The 17,512-nt window shown below is 39.2% G+C and overlaps 1 protein-coding gene across 2 annotated transcripts in view; it reads left to right on the top strand.

The window, feature by feature from the left end:
* LOC105483577 (ubiquitin conjugating enzyme E2 W) overlaps nt 1–17,512 on the top strand; it is a 74,352-nt gene that overhangs the window by 44,118 nt on the left and 12,722 nt on the right. For both annotated transcript variants that reach the window (XM_071068093.1, XM_071068094.1), the window contains 2 exons: nt 596–698; nt 14,875–15,030. In XM_071068093.1, coding sequence (XP_070924194.1) covers nt 596–698; nt 14,875–15,030 — 259 coding nt within the window. The remainder of the gene's footprint in view (nt 1–595; nt 699–14,874; nt 15,031–17,512) is intronic.

A 17,512-nucleotide genomic window follows, 5' to 3' on the forward strand; every position in this document is an offset into this window, starting at 1 on the left:
TCAATTAGGAAGAGTACAGGCTTGGGTGTCAGCACACCTTAGTTTGAGATTTGTTTGTTTATTTTGAGACAGTCTTGCTCTGTAGCCCAGGCTGGAGTGCAGTGGCATGATCTTGACTCACTGCAACCTCTGCCTCCCGGGTTCAAGTGATTCTCCTGCCTCAGTCTCCTGAGTAGCTGGGATTACAGGTGCACGCCACCACGCCCAGCTAATTTTTGTATTTTTAGTAGAGACCAGTTTCACCATGTTGGTCAGGCTGGTCTCAAACCTCTGACCTCGTGATCCACCTGCCTCAGTCTCCCAAAGTTCTGGGATTACAGGCGTGAGCCACCGCGCCTGGCCTTGGGTTTTTATTTTGTTGGCTTTTTTAGACCTATCTTTTGCTAGCTGTCTAACCTTGATCTGGTGGTTTCACCCCTGAATGTCAGAGAAGGTCATGAGAATTAACAGTGAGAGAGTTATTGGGAGGCTGGCATGTGCTGTTACACATAAACAACTCTTGTCCCAGTGCTTAGTGTACAGGAAGTACTTGGTGTCCTCTTTTCTCCTCCTTACCCCAGTATCTTAAGTTTTTAATTTGCCTTTTCTATTCTAGGTGGATTGTAGACATGGAAGGTGCACCAGGTACCTTATATGAAGGGGAAAAATTTCAACTTCTATTTAAATTTAGTAGTCGATATCCTTTTGACTCTCCTCAGGTAATTGCCTTGCTTTAAATTTTTTTTTTTGTATTTTTAGATAGCTAAATGCCAGAGATGTTTGACTCAGTAAAAACATATAAATCATTTATACGTATGTAGATGGATTTGTTATTTCCTTGTTCGTAATATAATCAAGATATGAACATTACACTTAATATTGGGATTAGGGCTTTACTGCATTTTGCGTCTAAAATTGTTTGTTTCTTATCCATAAATACTAGCAGAAAAGGGAATAGAAATCTAACCAGGCCTCTAGGCCAGGGGTCCCCAACCCCTATGCTGTGGACTGGTACTGGTCCCTGGCCTGTTAGGAGTCAGGCCACACAGGAGGTGAGCACCATTACTGCCTGAGCTCCGCCTCCTGTCAGATCAGTAGTGACATCAGATTCGCATAGGAGTACAAGCCTTATTGTGAACTGCACATGCGAGGGATCTAGATAGTACGCTCCTTATGAGAATCTAATGCCTGATGATCTGAGATGGAACACTTTCATCCCAAAACCATCATCCAACCCCCAGCCCCATCCGTGGAAAAATTGTCTTCCACCAAACCGGTCCCTTGTGCCAAAAAGATTGGGGACCACTGCTCTAGGCCATTGGAGAAGTTGGCATTTTGGAATAACTGGAGGCGCCTCTCCTAGGTCAGATGATAGAATCACATGGTGAAGAGAAAAGTTCTCTGTTGGAAGGAGTACTTTGATTTTGCATTGACATGCTGTCTTTGCAGCCTTTTAGTACTGGAATGGCAGAGTACATCACCAGATGTTAAATATCTAAACATTGGCCCAAAGTCTGTTTATTATAATTTGATGCCCAGTCAGTTTAGTTAATAACTTAATACTTAGACAAGGGATAATGGTGGTAGAGGAATGTTTTTTGAGAGCTGTTTAACTATGGTAAATGATTAATCAGAGATTAGAGAAAGGAAGACTGTAGGATGACTTCCAGGTTTCTGGCTTGGTAATATAAGTAAATGAGTTACTATAATTACTTATTCTTCAGAGAATTATTGTAACAAAGCACTTCATTTTTAAAATTTGAGGCTTGTAAGATCCGTTGGCTAAAGTGATAAGACGTAATGCCAACTCTTTCTAGTATTGCTAGCAAATGAGCTATTCTGTAAAATAGAACCATATACCTGAAATATTTCCCAGATACTGAAAATTTAGCTTGTAGGTGCTGAAGTGTACTATTTGGGGGAAAATCTTATTTCATTGCCACTTTAAACAATATACCAAACACAGCTTAATCTTTTGTTAGTTATGTAAGAGAAGAGATAGAAGTCAGTTACTGTATCGTGCTATAAGTAAAGAGGTAATTGTTTTAAAGCATAGATTTAAATGGATACTGACTCCTTAAGTTCTAAAATTTTCATGTGAGCAGAAAACTACTAAGACTTTTAGGACTTATTTTTATCATTTTCATAAAAATTAAAGTGAAAGGGATTATGCTGTTGTGACCACCTCTGGATGTCTATAGTAAGCATTTGTAGACTATAACAAAAAGTCAAAACAAATATCTTCTCTCCAGAAGATTGTCATCACTTCTGTTGTTTTCTGGCTGGTCAGCATCATTTCTGACTATGAATGTGTGGAGACCACTGGATCTCAGTCTGTTTTCATCAATCAGCCTATTTGTCTACATTCATCTAAGTTCATTGATGGTATGGGAAGGAAGAATATTTCACACCAACTCAGAAGCTTTTGACTAGGGAGATATTGGGGGAAGGCTTACTCTGGGAACTTACCAATTTTTCACCAGAGGAAAATAATATTTCTATAAGCATGAAACCAAGTCAAAAACGTGTTCTCTAAACTCTTTCCTTAATATTGAATTCTAAATCAAATATCAAACTTAAACATTATGTTGAATTTCTTCTTTAATATTTCTGTAAGTTAAGCATTTGTTGTAAATTCTCCCTATCATCCGACTTCAAATTCATTTTATCCTCCTTCCCTGATTTTATTTCTACCTGCTCTTCTAACATTGGTGTTATCCAGGTTCTTTATTCAGCACTGTGTTACTCTTCTCACTCTTCTTTCACCTTCAATCACTTTAAGCAGCTAACTCAGATCTACAGCTCTGGGAACACCTCTTTTTTTAAGGCTTAATTTCATACCGTTGTTGAAATACTTGAGTACCTCCAGACATCTCAAATTTAACACAACTAAATTTGACCTTTCCAATAACAAAGCACATTTTGTTTTTCTTTATCCTGGGTTACTGTCCACCTATCTTATTTTGTGTTCAGTTTTTCTCTTTTCCACAGCCCTCCTTCCTACATTTGAAAGGTAGCCCACTCTTTTCTTAATGTCAGTGCTGTAGTGTGGTTTTTTGTTTGTTTTTGTTTTGTTGTTTTTGAGACAGAGTCTCACTTTGTCACCCAGGTTGGAGTGCAGTGGCGCAGTCTTGGCTCACTGCAACCGCTGCCACCTGGGTTCAAGTGATCCTCCCATATCAGCTTCCCAAGCAGCTGGGACTACAGGTGCATGCCACCACACCCAGCTAATTTTTATATTTTTTGTAGAGATGGGGTCTTGCCATATTGCCCAGACTAGTCTCGAGCTCCTGGGCTCAAGTGATCAGCCCACCTCCTTGGCCTCCCAAAGTGCTGGGTTTACATGTGTGAGCCACCATGCCTGGCCTAGTCCAGGTTTTTATCTTTTAATTGAACTATTACAGTAGCTTTTAGTTCTTTGGATTCCTATGCATCCTTTCATGGTGCCATTAGATTTCTTTGAAGGCACAGTTATCTCATTGGTTACATACCACACACATGCACATGCACATGCACATGCACACACACACACACATGCACATGCACATGCACACACACACATACACAGACACCCCCCCACTCCACTGCCCCCCACATATACACACACACAGTCTCACTCCACCATCCCCAGAATTCCCCACCCCCTCACAGTAAAACCTCTTAATGTTTCTTTATTTCCTGTGGAATCAATGTTTTAGCCTGGCATTCAAGTCCCTGTGTAGTCACATCCAAATATAACTTTTTCTGCACCTGCATGCATTCTTTATGGTAATATTTCTATAGTACTGGTTCATAATTTAACTTCCATTCTGATTTTGTCTTCTAACATCTTTTAATGAAGTGGTTAGGGGAGGTAGATTCATCCTCATTTTATATGTGAAGAAATTGAAACTTGTAGAAGTGAAGTGCCTTGTTCACGTTTTAATACCTAGTTTATAGAACAATTAAGACTCAAACCCAAGTCTTTCCTTTCCTCCTTTGCCATACTGCCAATTAGATGAGAGTACCAGTATGGGAAAAAATGCCTATTTATCTATGTAGTAATTTTCTCTCTGAAAGTGAAAGATTATATGTGGAATGAATGATACTTTTGAAAGCTCTAAGCCAGTTATTCTCGCTCTTTTTGAAATATAAGGATTCCTTTTTTAATTTACTGTTTGGTGGGGTGGGTGGGGTGGAGACAGAGTCTCCCTCTGTCATCTGCCTGTGCTGTGGTGTAATCATAGCTCACTGCAGCCTCCAACTCCTGGGCTCAAATGATCCTTCCACCTCAGCCTCCAGAGTAGCAGGGACACAGCCATGTGCCACCATGCCTAGCTTGGTTTTTTTATTTTGTTTTTTTGTTTTTATTTTTTTGAGATAGAGTCTCTCTCTGTTGCCCAGGCTGGAGTGCAGTGATGCTATCTCTGCTCACTGCAACCTCTGCTTCCTGGGCTTAAACCGTCCTCCCACCTCAGCCACTCCGAGTATCTGCAACTACAGGTATGCACCACCATGCCCAGCTAAATTTTTTTGTATTTTTGGTAGTAGAGACAAGGTTTCGCCATGTTGGTCCAGCTGGTCTTGAACTCCTGTCCTCAAGTGATCCGCCTGCCTCGGCCTGTCAGAGTACTGGTATCATAGGCATGCCCAGTGAGGATTCCTTTTTAATATCAGTTAATTCTGTAGCCCCTCACATGGCATAGAGGTTGTATATTCTAATATCCATTGATTGGGAAAATGGCAGCACTACTGTTAGGCCAGTAATACTTCAAAATTTTTTAAAAGGTATTTATACATAATCTGTATAGTTTTAACATAATTATAAGGAGTCAAACATCAGTGTTTGATGGGCTTATAGACTTCAAGATTTTTCCGATAACTGAAACTCTCCAGAGATCCACTGCCCTGGGAAAGTGGCTGGAACCAGTCCTCTAGGGCAGTAAAATTCCCCCAAAATTTTATTCGATGAAACTCTGTAGCATTAGCACTTGTTAGATAAATTAGTCTTTCATCTTTCTGGCTGGGCATGGTACTCATGCCTGTAATCTAGGCACTTTGAAAGGCCAAGGCAGGTGGATCACTTCAGCCACCTGCTGTTTGAGACCAGCCTGGGCAACGTAGGGCAACCCTATCTCTAAAAAAAAGAAAGAAAAAGAAGTCTTTCATCTTTCCATGCAATGAGCAGTACTGAGTTTATCACTAGTTACAAGAGTAGAATTTGGAAAGTATTTCTAGAATAGATCAATCTCATTGTGAAATTACTGCTTTTATACCTTTAAATGAGATCGGTAAGACTGTTACACACCATTATGGTTTGTTGTGTTTTTCCTCCTACCAGATATATTTTATGTCTCATGTTGTGTCCTGCCTTATAATGAAAAAATTACCTATCAAATATGTTTGGCTCAGTCATTTGCCTTAAAAGAAAGAATAACAACAAACAATTTGTCAGTTAATATGGAAACAGAGATGAGGCATCTTTTCATCACTGCTTGCCACTAATGTACATTTACTGTCAGCCATACAGAAAGTATCTTTCTGTATACATATTCTGTTTTCTTATGCTAGGATACAGGTAAATGTTTGGTTAATTCAACATGTATTGGGCATGTATTGTGTATCAAATACTGTTTCTTGAGAGAGGGGAGAGAGTACAGAGATTTAAAAGGCATTGGGCCTGCCTTTAAACAGTTTATAATCTGTTTAGTATTTGGATAGGTAAATATTCATTCCATATTTCTTGAGGATGTATCATGGGACAAACACTGTGCTGGGTGCTGGTAATTCAATGAGGGCCAAAACTGCAACAGCAACAACAATCTTGCTTACATGGAGTTTGCATTCTTGTGGGGAGAGACAGTAAGCAATGATAAAATACATATAGTATGGAAGATGGTGGGGGAAAAGTACAGAAGGGGAGACAAGGGTGTTGAAATACTGAATAGAGTCGTTGGGAAAGATTTCACTGAGCAGGTGACATTGGAGGAGAGATCTGAAAGATGTACAGGAGTAAACCATTTGAAAGAGTTGAGAGAAAGAACAGGTGAAGACAAAATGCAAAGACTCTAAATCTGGAATATGCAGGACAGGTCCCTGGAGTGTTGTATAAACAGGAAGGGGAGTGTAAGGCCGAGGTCAGTATATTAGGCCATTTTTGCACTGCCATAAAGAAATACCTGATGCTGGGTAATTTATAAAGAAAAGAGGTTTAATTGGTTCACATTTCTGCAGGCTGTACAAGAAGCATAGTGCCACCATCTGCTTCTGGTGATGGCCTCAAGACGCTTACTGTCATGGCAGAAGGTGAAGAGGGAGCAGGTGTCTCACATGGCGAGAGTGAGAGCAAGAGTCAGTGGCGAGGTGCCACACATTTTCAAACAACCAGATCTCACGAGAACTCATTCACTGTTGAGGACATCACCAGGCCATTCATGAGGGCACCCACCCCGAGTGACCCAAACACCTCCCACCAGGCCCCACCTCCAACATTGGGGGTTACATTTCAACATGAGATTTGGAGGGGACAAATATCCAAACTGTATTAGTCAGAGAGATCATTTGGGCTGGAGGGGTCATCACGGATTGTATAGGATATTTATAGCCCATTGTCAGAATTTTGACTCTTTACTCTTAGTGAGATGGGGAAGCCTTTGGAAGGTTTTGAGCAGAGGAACGATGTAGTCCTATTTAAAGTTAAAAGGAACAGTCTGGCTGTTGTATGGCATATAAACTGTTCAGGGCATAAAGTTGCAAGGAGATCAGATAGGCCATTAAAGTAACCCAGGTGAGAGATGATTGTGACTTGCACCAGAAGGGTAGCAGTGGACGTTTTGGAAAGTGGTCATGTTTTGGATCTGTTTTAAAGTTTGAATGAACAGGATTTACTAATGGATTAATTTGGAGTATGACTGAAGGAGGAGTCAAGGAAGACTCCATGATTTTTGGCATATGCAACTGTACACACAATTAACTGAAGTGTGAATTGTATGCCTTGGGAGCAAAAGGGAAAGCAACCAATTTAGAATACTCTAAGGGGGCAAAGAAAAACTTACTTGAACTGGTAGAACTGGGCCTTAAAGGACAAAAAGAGTTTATGTGAAAAGTATAGGGCAAGGTGTGAAAGGACTTGGCCTCCTCACATTTGTGAGGATAGGCTCTTGTAGTTTTATGTGTCGATATATGGGGGATTACAGCAGAAGATGAGAGAGGAAGGTTATTTTGGGGCTCATCAAAAAGGATCTTACAGTGTGAAAGAAGCTTGACATTTCTATCATAGGTATTAGGAGGGATGGCCCATCTCCATCAAAACTCTGAAATCCACAACTGGGCATGGTGGCTCATGCCTGTAATCCCAGCACTTTGGGAGGCCAAGGCAGACGGGTCACTTGAGGTCAGGAGTTGGAGACTAGCCTGGCCAACATGGTGAAACCCATACTAAAAATGCAAAAATTAGCTGGGCATGGTGGTGTGCACCTGTAGTCCCAGCTATTCGGCAGGCTGAGGCAGAAGGATTGCTTGAACCTGGAAGGTGGAGGTTGCAGTGAGCCGAGATCGTGCCACTGCATTCCAGCCTGGCGACAGAGGGAGACTCCATCTCCAAACAAAACAAAAAAAATCTCTGAAGTCCTCAAGCTTAGTATCTTGACTCTTACTACTTTTCCTTTCTACATCCAAGAGAAAGTTCTTCTATTCCTTTACATATCCAGTATTTGTACCCCTTTCCTCTGTTAAAGCATTCTATTTGAGTGAAACAAATCTGAAATACATCTGTATTATATTTATTTATTATTATTATTACTATTATTATTATTGAGATGGAGTCTCGCCCTGTCGCCCAGGCTTCAGTGCAGTGGCATGATCTTGGCTTATCACAGCCTCCGCCTTCCAGATTCAAGCAATTCTCCTGCCAGTAGCTGGGATTACAGGTGTGCACCACCACACCCAGCTAATTTTTTTTTGTATCTTTAGTAGAAATGGAGTTTCCCCATGTTGGCCAGGCTGGTCTCGAACTCCTGACCTTGTAATCTGCCCACCTCAGCCTCCCAAAGTGCTGAGATTATAGGCGTGAGCCACCATGCCCGGCCACTTTTATTTATTTTTTATTGAGACAGAGTCTCACTCTGTTGCCCAGGCTGGAGTGCAGTGGCGCGATCTTGGCTCACTGCAACCTCTGCCTCCCGGGTTCAAACGATTCTCCTGCCTCAGTTTCCAGAGTAGCTGGGATTACAGGTGCACACCACAACGCCCAGCTCATTTTTGTGTTTTTAGTAGAGACGAGGTTTTGCCATGTTAGCCAGGCTGGTCTGGAACTCCTAACCTCAAGTGATCCACCCGTCTTGGCCTCCCAAAGTGCTGGGATGACAGATGTGAGCCACCGTGCCCGGCTTTATACTACCTTTAAATGTCCCAGTTGTACAGGGTTGTTATTTTTGAGTTTTTTTTTTTTTTTTTTTTTGAGATGGAGTCTTGCTCTTGTTGCTCAGGCTGGAGTGCAATGGCATGGTCTCAGCTCACTGCAACCTTCGCCTCTCAGGTTCAAGCGATTCTCCTGCCTCAGCCTCCTGAGTCCCTGAGATTACAGGCGCCCACCACCATGCTCAGCTAATTTTTTGTAGTTTTTAGTAAAGACAGGATTTCACCATGTTGGCCAGGCTGGTCCCAAACTCCTGACCTCAGGTGATCCACCCACCTTGGCCTCGCAAACTGCTGGGATTACAGGCTTGAGACTCCGTGCCCGGCCTTGTTTTAGAGATTTTTAGCTAATTTTTGATGAAAACATCTTCAGTATTTTAGAAATAGGGAAAATGTTTATTTTAGAGGGAAGAGAGGGAAGGGGACAGTGTCTCTTTGATTTGAAGCCATTTTGTTGCTAAGAGTGGTGCTGAAAGTACAATTGTCTTGATTATAAAGCTTTAGAAGTACTGAGGCAAAAGAGTAATTGCCTTCCTCTTCATCCTCATTCCCCACTCCTATTCATGCCTCCTTACCACAGACCCTTTTCTGTTGCTCAAAACTCATTCATTGCAGAGATCCAGAACCTATCTTCATGATGTCCTCATCTTGTCTTTTTTTCCTGGACTGGTTTTCCATGGTTTTCATAGGGTGATGTTCAAGCTTTCCAAAGTCTTTGAATAACAATTTTTATTGCCTTCAATTGTCAAGCATCTTGGACACCTGACAAGAAGGTGAACAGTGAACCCTGTTCACTGAAGCCTGGGGGGTCACGGAGAAAGAAGATAGAGGATTAGATTAGTAGGCTAAAAGAGCATAGAATATAAAGGGAAGAGAATGATGACCATCCAAGGCAATCCAAGTTTAGTTTTGTGTGTCCAATAATTTTGTCTTTGCACTATTGCTGCATGTCACTGGTTATTATAGAATATCAGGGAACACTTATGGATGCTTGCTGGTATATATGAGAGGACTAAAAAGAGAGAATTGAATTGAAAGCTATGCTAAGATTCCAATCTCCAGTCATTTTAATCAAATACCATTTATGGTAGACTACCTATATGTTATATATAAATATCTGATTTAGTTTCCATTACAACCGTAAACTGATTGCTTGTACGTTCAGTTTATGTAGTTACACATTAAGTACCATCATCTGCATTAAGTACTATCTTATAATAATTGTAATCAGAGAACATATTTTCCTCATACTGTCCCTGGAAAAACCTTGGTATCCATATCGTAAATTGGCTTTTATAATTATATTCTGTTTTTTACTGCTCATTTGTATATACTGTGTTTTGACCTAGCTTGACACCATATTAGGTGATTGACTTTCTAACTACCTCTACAGCTCTAGTCTGAACAGTAGGGCGCCTCCTTTGGGGTAAGATCTCAGTACCATAAGGTCTTTCATTATTGGGCTTGATGTTTGAAAATTCTTGAATTTCATATTAGAAAGTTACCTGATATCCATCCTTTGTTTTGTTCTTAGCAATAATGCAGAGGTTTTTGGTAAACTGTATTTTATATAGAAGTGTACAATTATTTTATATAGAAGTGTACAATTATAAGTCTACTTTCAATTATTGATTTTTATTAAGTCATTGTAAATATTGGTAACTATAATATTGAGCTATTGAGCTATTTCTCTGACTACACCAAATTTGAGCGGGGTTTTTTTTTTTTTCTCCCCGAGTCAGGGTCTCACTCTGTTGCTCAGGCTGAAGTGCCATAGGCTATCATAACTCAACTGCAACCTCAGACTCCTGGCTCAAACAGTCCTCTCACCTTAGCCTCCTGAGTAGTTGGGACTACAGGAGCATGCCACCACATGCGGCTAGTTACTATTTTTTTTTTTTTTTTTTAGGGATGGGATCTTGCTTTGTTGCCCAGGCTGGTCTTGAACTCCAGGGCTCAAGTGATCCTCCTACATTGACCTCCCAAAGTGCTAGGATTACAGGTGCGAGTCACCATCCCCAGCCCCTGTTCATTCTTATTTTTGATTTTTATCACTATGGTGGCTTTCAGTTTAGATTTTAGTAGTTTTATGAAAGGCACTACATTCACAGTACCCAAAAGTTACCTAGAGATTGGCCTGCTTAAAATTTTAGGTTGGTTGTGGGATAAACATACTTACCTCCAAAATGATACATACCCTGAGCACAATTATTTCTCTCTTAGCTCTCACTTGCTTTTGAATAAACCGTACTGCTCGGGAGAAGTTTGGAAATGTAGTAATAATTAAAGACTGCTTCTAGTCTGGTTGCGGTGGCTCACACCTGTAATCCCAGCACTCTGGGAGGCTGAGGTGGGTGGATCACGAGGTCATGAGTTTGAGACCAGTCTGGCCAACATATAGTGAAACCCCATCTCTACTAAAAATACAAAAAATTAGCCAGGCGTGGTGGTGTGTGCCTGTAATCCCAGCTACTATGGAAGGCTGAGGCAGGAGAATCGTGTGAACCCAGGAGGCAGAGCTTGCAGTGAGCAGAGATCGTGCCATTGCACTCCAGCCTGGGCAACAGTGCGAGACTCCGTCTCAAAAAAAAGACTGTTTCTGATGCATTCAGAACTTCAAACTTGAGTCATATACGTTAGGTCTAAGAGCCTTTTGTAAAACTGTATTTCCATCAGATAGTTCCTTAAAAATCTGTAATTCCATTTTACTTAGTGTAATTTATGCAGCGAGGAATGTCTGTGGTCTCCGTTGTTGGCTGTTCATATGACTGTTTTGAATAAATTCCCAAAGTTCCTATGGTTTCAAATTTATTGTGTTCAGTTGTTTTGTCACATCAGTTCTAGTTAGTTTTATCAGCTACTTGAGACTCCAGAAAGTTTTTTTTTGAACTTTAGAAACAGTTTAATAATTTGTTTGTAGAAACTACTTGACTGCATTAAAAAACTGAAATGTTCACTTTCTCCTTTGGCTTGTAGTGAGTATTAAATAAATGAGGATGGCTAACAGTATGCAGTCGAAGAAATTCTGCCTTGGTTACTCTCCCCATGCAGAGAACCAGATTAGCAAAGTTTATATTAAAACCATCTGTGGGGCCAGGTGCAGTGACTCATGCCTGGAACCCCAGCACTTTGGGAGGCTGAGGTGGGTGGATCACCTGAGGTCAAGAGTTCAAGACCAGCTTGGTCAACGTGGTGAAACCCCATCTCTACTAAAAATACAAAAAATTAGCTGGGTGTGGTGGCAGGCACCTGTAATCGCAGCTACTGGAGAGGCTGAGGCAGGAGAATCACTTGAACCTGGGAGGTGGGGGTTGCAGTGAGCCAAGGTGGTACCATTGCACTCCAGCCTGGGCAACAAGAGCAAAACTCTGTCTGGGGGGAAAAAAACAAAACAAACAAAAAAATCTGTGGAAACTGTGCTTATTTGTCCCTTGTATGAATGAACTATTGAAAAAAAAATTCCTTTTATTTCAGAAATTCACCTCTGGCATGTAAATTCACCCTTTCTATGTTTACAAACTTCTAAAATTCTGTATCTGGCAGGTTAGGTCCTAGGGGTTGCCTATTATCTAATATATGCAAATAATTAATTCCCCTGGTTTTGGTTGCTAAAAGTTTTAGGGTTGCTGCATTTGCCCTGCATGCAGTATGTTAAAAAGCCCCTGCTGTTTTATTTAAAGGTTATTGAGATCTGAATTATTTTTTATCTCAATCCCCTTCTACTTCACAGTTGTTTCTGTCTTCTTCATTACTGGTTCTAACAAAATGTCTGCTGCATCTGCTCTAGGTGTTTTCTACTGCCACTCATCACTTTTCTCTCTCTTTTCTCCTGAGTTCCTTTTGGTTCATGCCTACTTAGTGGCTCTCAGGCCAAGTGATTTAGTTTATAACCTTTTCTCTTTAGGAAAAATACTGCTTTCCTTGTGCTCTGAATTGGCTGGGTGAAACATGGTGTGGTAACCTTCGTGTTGCTATTTTCTTTAAAGGTTGGTGATTCAGTTTTGCCAAAGAAGATAATTTGGCTGTTTTTTGTTTTTTTGGCACTTTCAGATCGCTATTCTTCTTAACTTCTTGATAGAGACCTTACTGGGAAAAATATCTTTTTTTTTTTTTTTTTTTTTTTTTTTTTTGAAGATGGAGTTTCGCTCTTATCACCCAGGCTGGAGTGCAATGGTGTGATTTCAGCTCACTGTCACCTCTGCCTCCCAGGTTCAAGGGATTCTCCTGCCTCAGCCTCCCAAGGAGCTGGGATGACAAGCGCGTGCCACCACTGCCAGCTAATTATTTGTGTTTTTTAGTAGAGACGGGGTTTCGCCATGTTGGCCAGGCTGGTCTCAAACTCCTGACCTCAGGTGATCCACCCACCTCGGCCTCCCAAAGTGCTGGGATTACAGGCATGAGCCACACCGAAAAATATCTTTAAAAAAAATAATCGTGGCCAAAGAAGAAACTCTTGGGTATTGCTTGTGTTTTAATGAAAATATCCTAATTATCAAATGGCTTTTTATGGCAAAATGAATACCCCAAGGCATGTATCCGTAAGATTTGTAAACTCCCATTCTGTACATCTACAACACATGGGAATATCAGATGCATATGATGTAATAAACTATAGTTCATATTTATTAAAAATAAAATTTCACTAAAAAACACTTGTGGACAGACTCCAGTGTGGAACTATAAGACCATTTAAGCGTTTGTTTTCTTTTACAGAACAGTACTTTTTTTTTAGCAAAAAGTAATTAAGAGGGTACTAGCACCGATAGATGTAATTGAGATAAATGGCATGCTTAGAGCATAGCCATTACAAAGTCAAAGTCCTTTCAGGGAGTCTTCTGCAGTTAGGTAGGATAAGTGGCTTGATTTCTCTTATTTTGAGACGTTACTTTTGTTTTTTAGCTTTTTTTTTTTAATTAGTGGGAATGGAGGGTTGATGTCCAGAATTTAAAGAAAAGAAATACATGCAAATATGGAAAATCGTTCCTTTGGGGAAAAAATGCTCTTTGCTGTCTTATCTAGTCTTAGTCAAGGAAATATGTCCCATAGGTTAATATATCTGAAATATTAGAAGATTCCTACTCATATGAAAGACTGCTTTATTAACATGTAAATCTTTGTAAAATTGTAACAAAATCAGATTCATAGCTAGATATTGAAAAAATATATAAAACCTTAGCTTATGGTAATTTCCTATAACATATTCCATATTAAACTATAGCATACCTTATTCTATTCATATTTACCTCACTGGTTCTTTTTTCTGCTCTATAAAGAGAAAAAAGGGTATGCCTAAAGCAATACTGTATATCTTTTATCGTTTGTGCTACAACTTAAGGTAAGATTTCTCCTTACTGATATTCTGCTGCACTTGGTATGAGGCGGTTTGCAGGGCTGAGAGAGATACTGTAAATCTGATTTAGGAATTGTTGGTTTATATCTGATGAGTTCTATAAAAATCTCATCATACTTACTAAATCAGAATCTGTGAAAGTAGGACACTGGAATTTGTATTTTTAAGCAGATATTCCAGCTATGTGGTTTTTTTTGTTTTGCTTTTTTGTTTTTTTGGCAAGGTCAGGAATTAGGAATTACTGCTAACCTGCAGAATAAATACAGACACAGTGTAAACATAAGACTTCTGCTTTCTTTGAGCAACTTTGGACTATGCTTACAGATTCCTCAGGATACATGAATTTATTCTCCTGCCTATTTGCTTAGGTAAATAAGTTTAAGAAAAACTACTGTAAGATATTTGTTGAATTATTAGAACAAAGGAATGAAATAATAGATTTATTACCATTCAAAACATTGCTGAGACAAGATAGAGAAAGGAAAAGTAGTGTTAGAAGAATTGAGTAAAAGGAAAAGGAGAGTAGAACTGCAAATTGGGAGACTTGGTCAACTTTTGTATTTTTCGTCTAGGCACGTAGGTATTTACTGATTAACAGCTAGTAACTTGTGCCCATCATAATGGATGTGTAAGTTTAGACGAGGTGGAATGTATAACAATCATTTCCCTTTGCCACATGCACCTTAGAGCTAACATTGTTAACAGGTAGTAGTAGTAGGAGTGTTCCTACCACCTGTCATTCATATTTTCCCAAAATTGAATATTTTTGTTTGGAATTTTAACATACTTGATTTTTATATGCAGAGAGCAATGAAGAGAATTTGAAAAATCATTCTTATAAATGTAGTTGTCTTTCACTAGTGAAAAATACGTAGTAGTTTAGAATTTTTAAGGATAATTTATCAAAAATAACAGAAATAAAAAATAATGTGGCTTCTTTTCCCTACTATGTGGTTATTCATTCAGTGAAACCAATACTTACTGAGTTAATGAGAGTAAACAAATAAGCAGTTGTTTATCATGTTCCTGGCACTGATTTTGGTGGTTTTTTGTTTTTTTTTAAATAATGAATACTTGTTATATGTGGAGAATATTTTAGTTTTTGGTAATAGAGAATATTTGAGTTTTAATGGAATTTTATTCTCTCTTAGGTCATGTTTACTGGTGAAAATATTCCTGTTCATCCTCATGTTTATAGCAATGGTCATATCTGTTTATCCATTCTAACAGAAGACTGGTCCCCAGCACTCTCAGTCCAATCAGTTTGTCTTAGCATTATTAGCATGCTTTCCAGCTGCAAGGAAAAGGTAGGACTTTTCAGAATTATTCCAGATAGTATCTCTTCTTCTTTCAGTTTAAGTAGATAAACAATTTTAATATGTAATTCTCTTTATTTAGAGGAAGGACTTATGCTTTTTATCTTAAAATTATGGGGAATTTTATGTTTAGTAATAAATTCAAAAGTTATTTTGATACCTTTCATTCCAAATAGAAGTTTTACATGTTGAATGGGGTAGAAGCCAGATTTACTGTTTTATATTTTTTTAAACAGGAAATGTACGGTATGTTCTTAAATCTGATTTTATTCCCAAAAGCATGCACAGGGTAAACATGTACAAGAAATTCTTTTTGTAGATTTCACAATGGAAAGCCTCAGAAAAATGCATCATAGCTTCCTTCTCCCCTCTGCCAGCTCCCACCCTATCAGCCTGTTTCAGGAAATTTTTCAGGAACCAGAGCTTTCCTGTCCTAATGATTAGGTTGAAGGAGGAAGACTAGTTTACCAGTAGAATTTTCAGGACGTTTCTTCCTGTTCTCCTTTATTAATCCACAGATTCTATGTCTAATGGAAGTGGGGGGAGGGAAAAACAGAAAGAAAAAAATCACTTATGAAATTTAAAATGTAGGCCGGGCATGGTGGCTCAACACCTGTAATCCCAGCACTTTGGGAGGCCTAGGCAGGTGAATCACCTGCGGTCAGGAGTTCGAGACCAACGTGGCCAACATGGTGAAACCTTGTCTCTACTAAAAATACAAAAATTAACTGGGTGTGATGGTGTATGCCTGTAATCCCATCTCCTCAGGAGACTGAGGTAGGAGAATCGCTTGAACCCAAGAGGCGGAGGTTGCAGTGAGCCAAGATCACGCCACTACACTCCAACCTGGGCAACAGAGCGAGGCTCCATCTCAAAAAATAATAATAAAATAAATTTTAAAAATATATATATATATAAGTTTAGGATACCCTTTAAATGTGTCTGAATCCTCTGTGCACTTCTGACCCTCTTGTCATTCCTGCTTAAGGGTTAGTATAGCATAACATTTATGTATTTCTACCTTTTAAAACCCCTCCTAAATCCCCATGAGGGTTTCCTTTTGCATTCTGTTTTAAACAGCTTTGCCCTAGAGGTTAGGGAGCTATTTGTGTTTTACAATTTTCTTCCCTTTTCTCCAAGTTGAACTGAATGTCATTTTTAGTAAATTAGTATTTGGAGAACTTTTAAGATAATAGTTCATTTTTAAATGATAGGTTATTTAGAATCTGAAGCACTCTAAGCCACAGCATGTGAAATAATGGGTTAAGTTGGGGTTTTTTGTTTTTGTTTTTTTTACTCATTTATTGCTTATTGCTGTTATATTTTCTCCTCTTACCCAGCCCCAACACACAGACACGTTTTAAACTTTTATGTGTAGGGCAAAGCAGTTTGTGGGTACAAGGCCTTCTGTGTTCCTGTTATGCTTAAATACTGTAGAAAGGTGAGATGGTAACGACAGGATTTAGTAAGAAAGTTATTAAGAGATGAATGTCAGCGATATCTGTACATAGCCTTGCATGTGCCTCATGACTAGATTTTTACATTTCAATATAATGATTTATTATTAAAAACTAAAGAATGACTATATTCTGTATACTTCCTTCATCTTCCTCTAACCCTCACCATTCCCCTTACATTCCAGTTGTCTGCTAGTAGTGTTTCTTGCATACTTAGTATAGACTAATTTTTCCATTTAAAGCAGTAATAAACTATATTTTTACTGTAATAGTTGTATAATATGTTTAATCAAGATGATAATCTGGAAATCAAGATTTCCGTGAAATACGATAAAATTCAAAAAACATTTACTAGGTACCTAGTGTGTGCTACTTTTACTGTGCTAAGTGGTAAGTTACAAAGATGAAGAGGAAAATTTGCTTTGGCATTGAGAGGATCTAGCTCCAAAGAAACCTTAAAAAGTGTTTTAGGCCAGTTGCAGTGGCTCATGCCTGTAATCCTAGCACTCTGGGAGGCCTAGAGGGGTGGAGCACTTGAGGCCAGGAGTTCGAGACCGGCCTAGGCAAAATGGCTAAACCCTGTCTACTAAAAATAGAAAAATTAGCAGGGTGTGATGGCGCATGCCTGTAGTCCCAGCTACTCGGGAGGCTGATCACAAGACTTGCCTAATCCCAGGAGGCTGAAGTTGCAGTAAGCTGATATCATGCCACTGCACTCCAAACTGGGTAACAGAGCAAGAATCTATCTCAAAAAAAAAAAGAAAGAAAAAAGAAAAGTATTTTAAATACCTACCTACACATTTTACTATTAAAACAGGTAAACTTTATTCTGTAGTGAACATGGTTCTATGGGCTTTACTTTGTTAATTCTACTGCTATTAAAATGTTTTACTTTAGGTGTTTAAAATTTTAGTCATAATTCTTTTATTCCAGTTTCCTTTTAAACAATCTGGAGTGGTTCCATAAGCTGAAGGTATTTAAATCCAGTATGCCATTAGAGTGCAGTGGATTAAAGA

The sequence above is a fragment of the Macaca nemestrina genome, chromosome 8 (assembly GCF_043159975.1).
Source record: "Macaca nemestrina isolate mMacNem1 chromosome 8, mMacNem.hap1, whole genome shotgun sequence".
In the NCBI taxonomy this organism is placed as follows: Eukaryota; Metazoa; Chordata; class Mammalia; order Primates; family Cercopithecidae; genus Macaca; species Macaca nemestrina.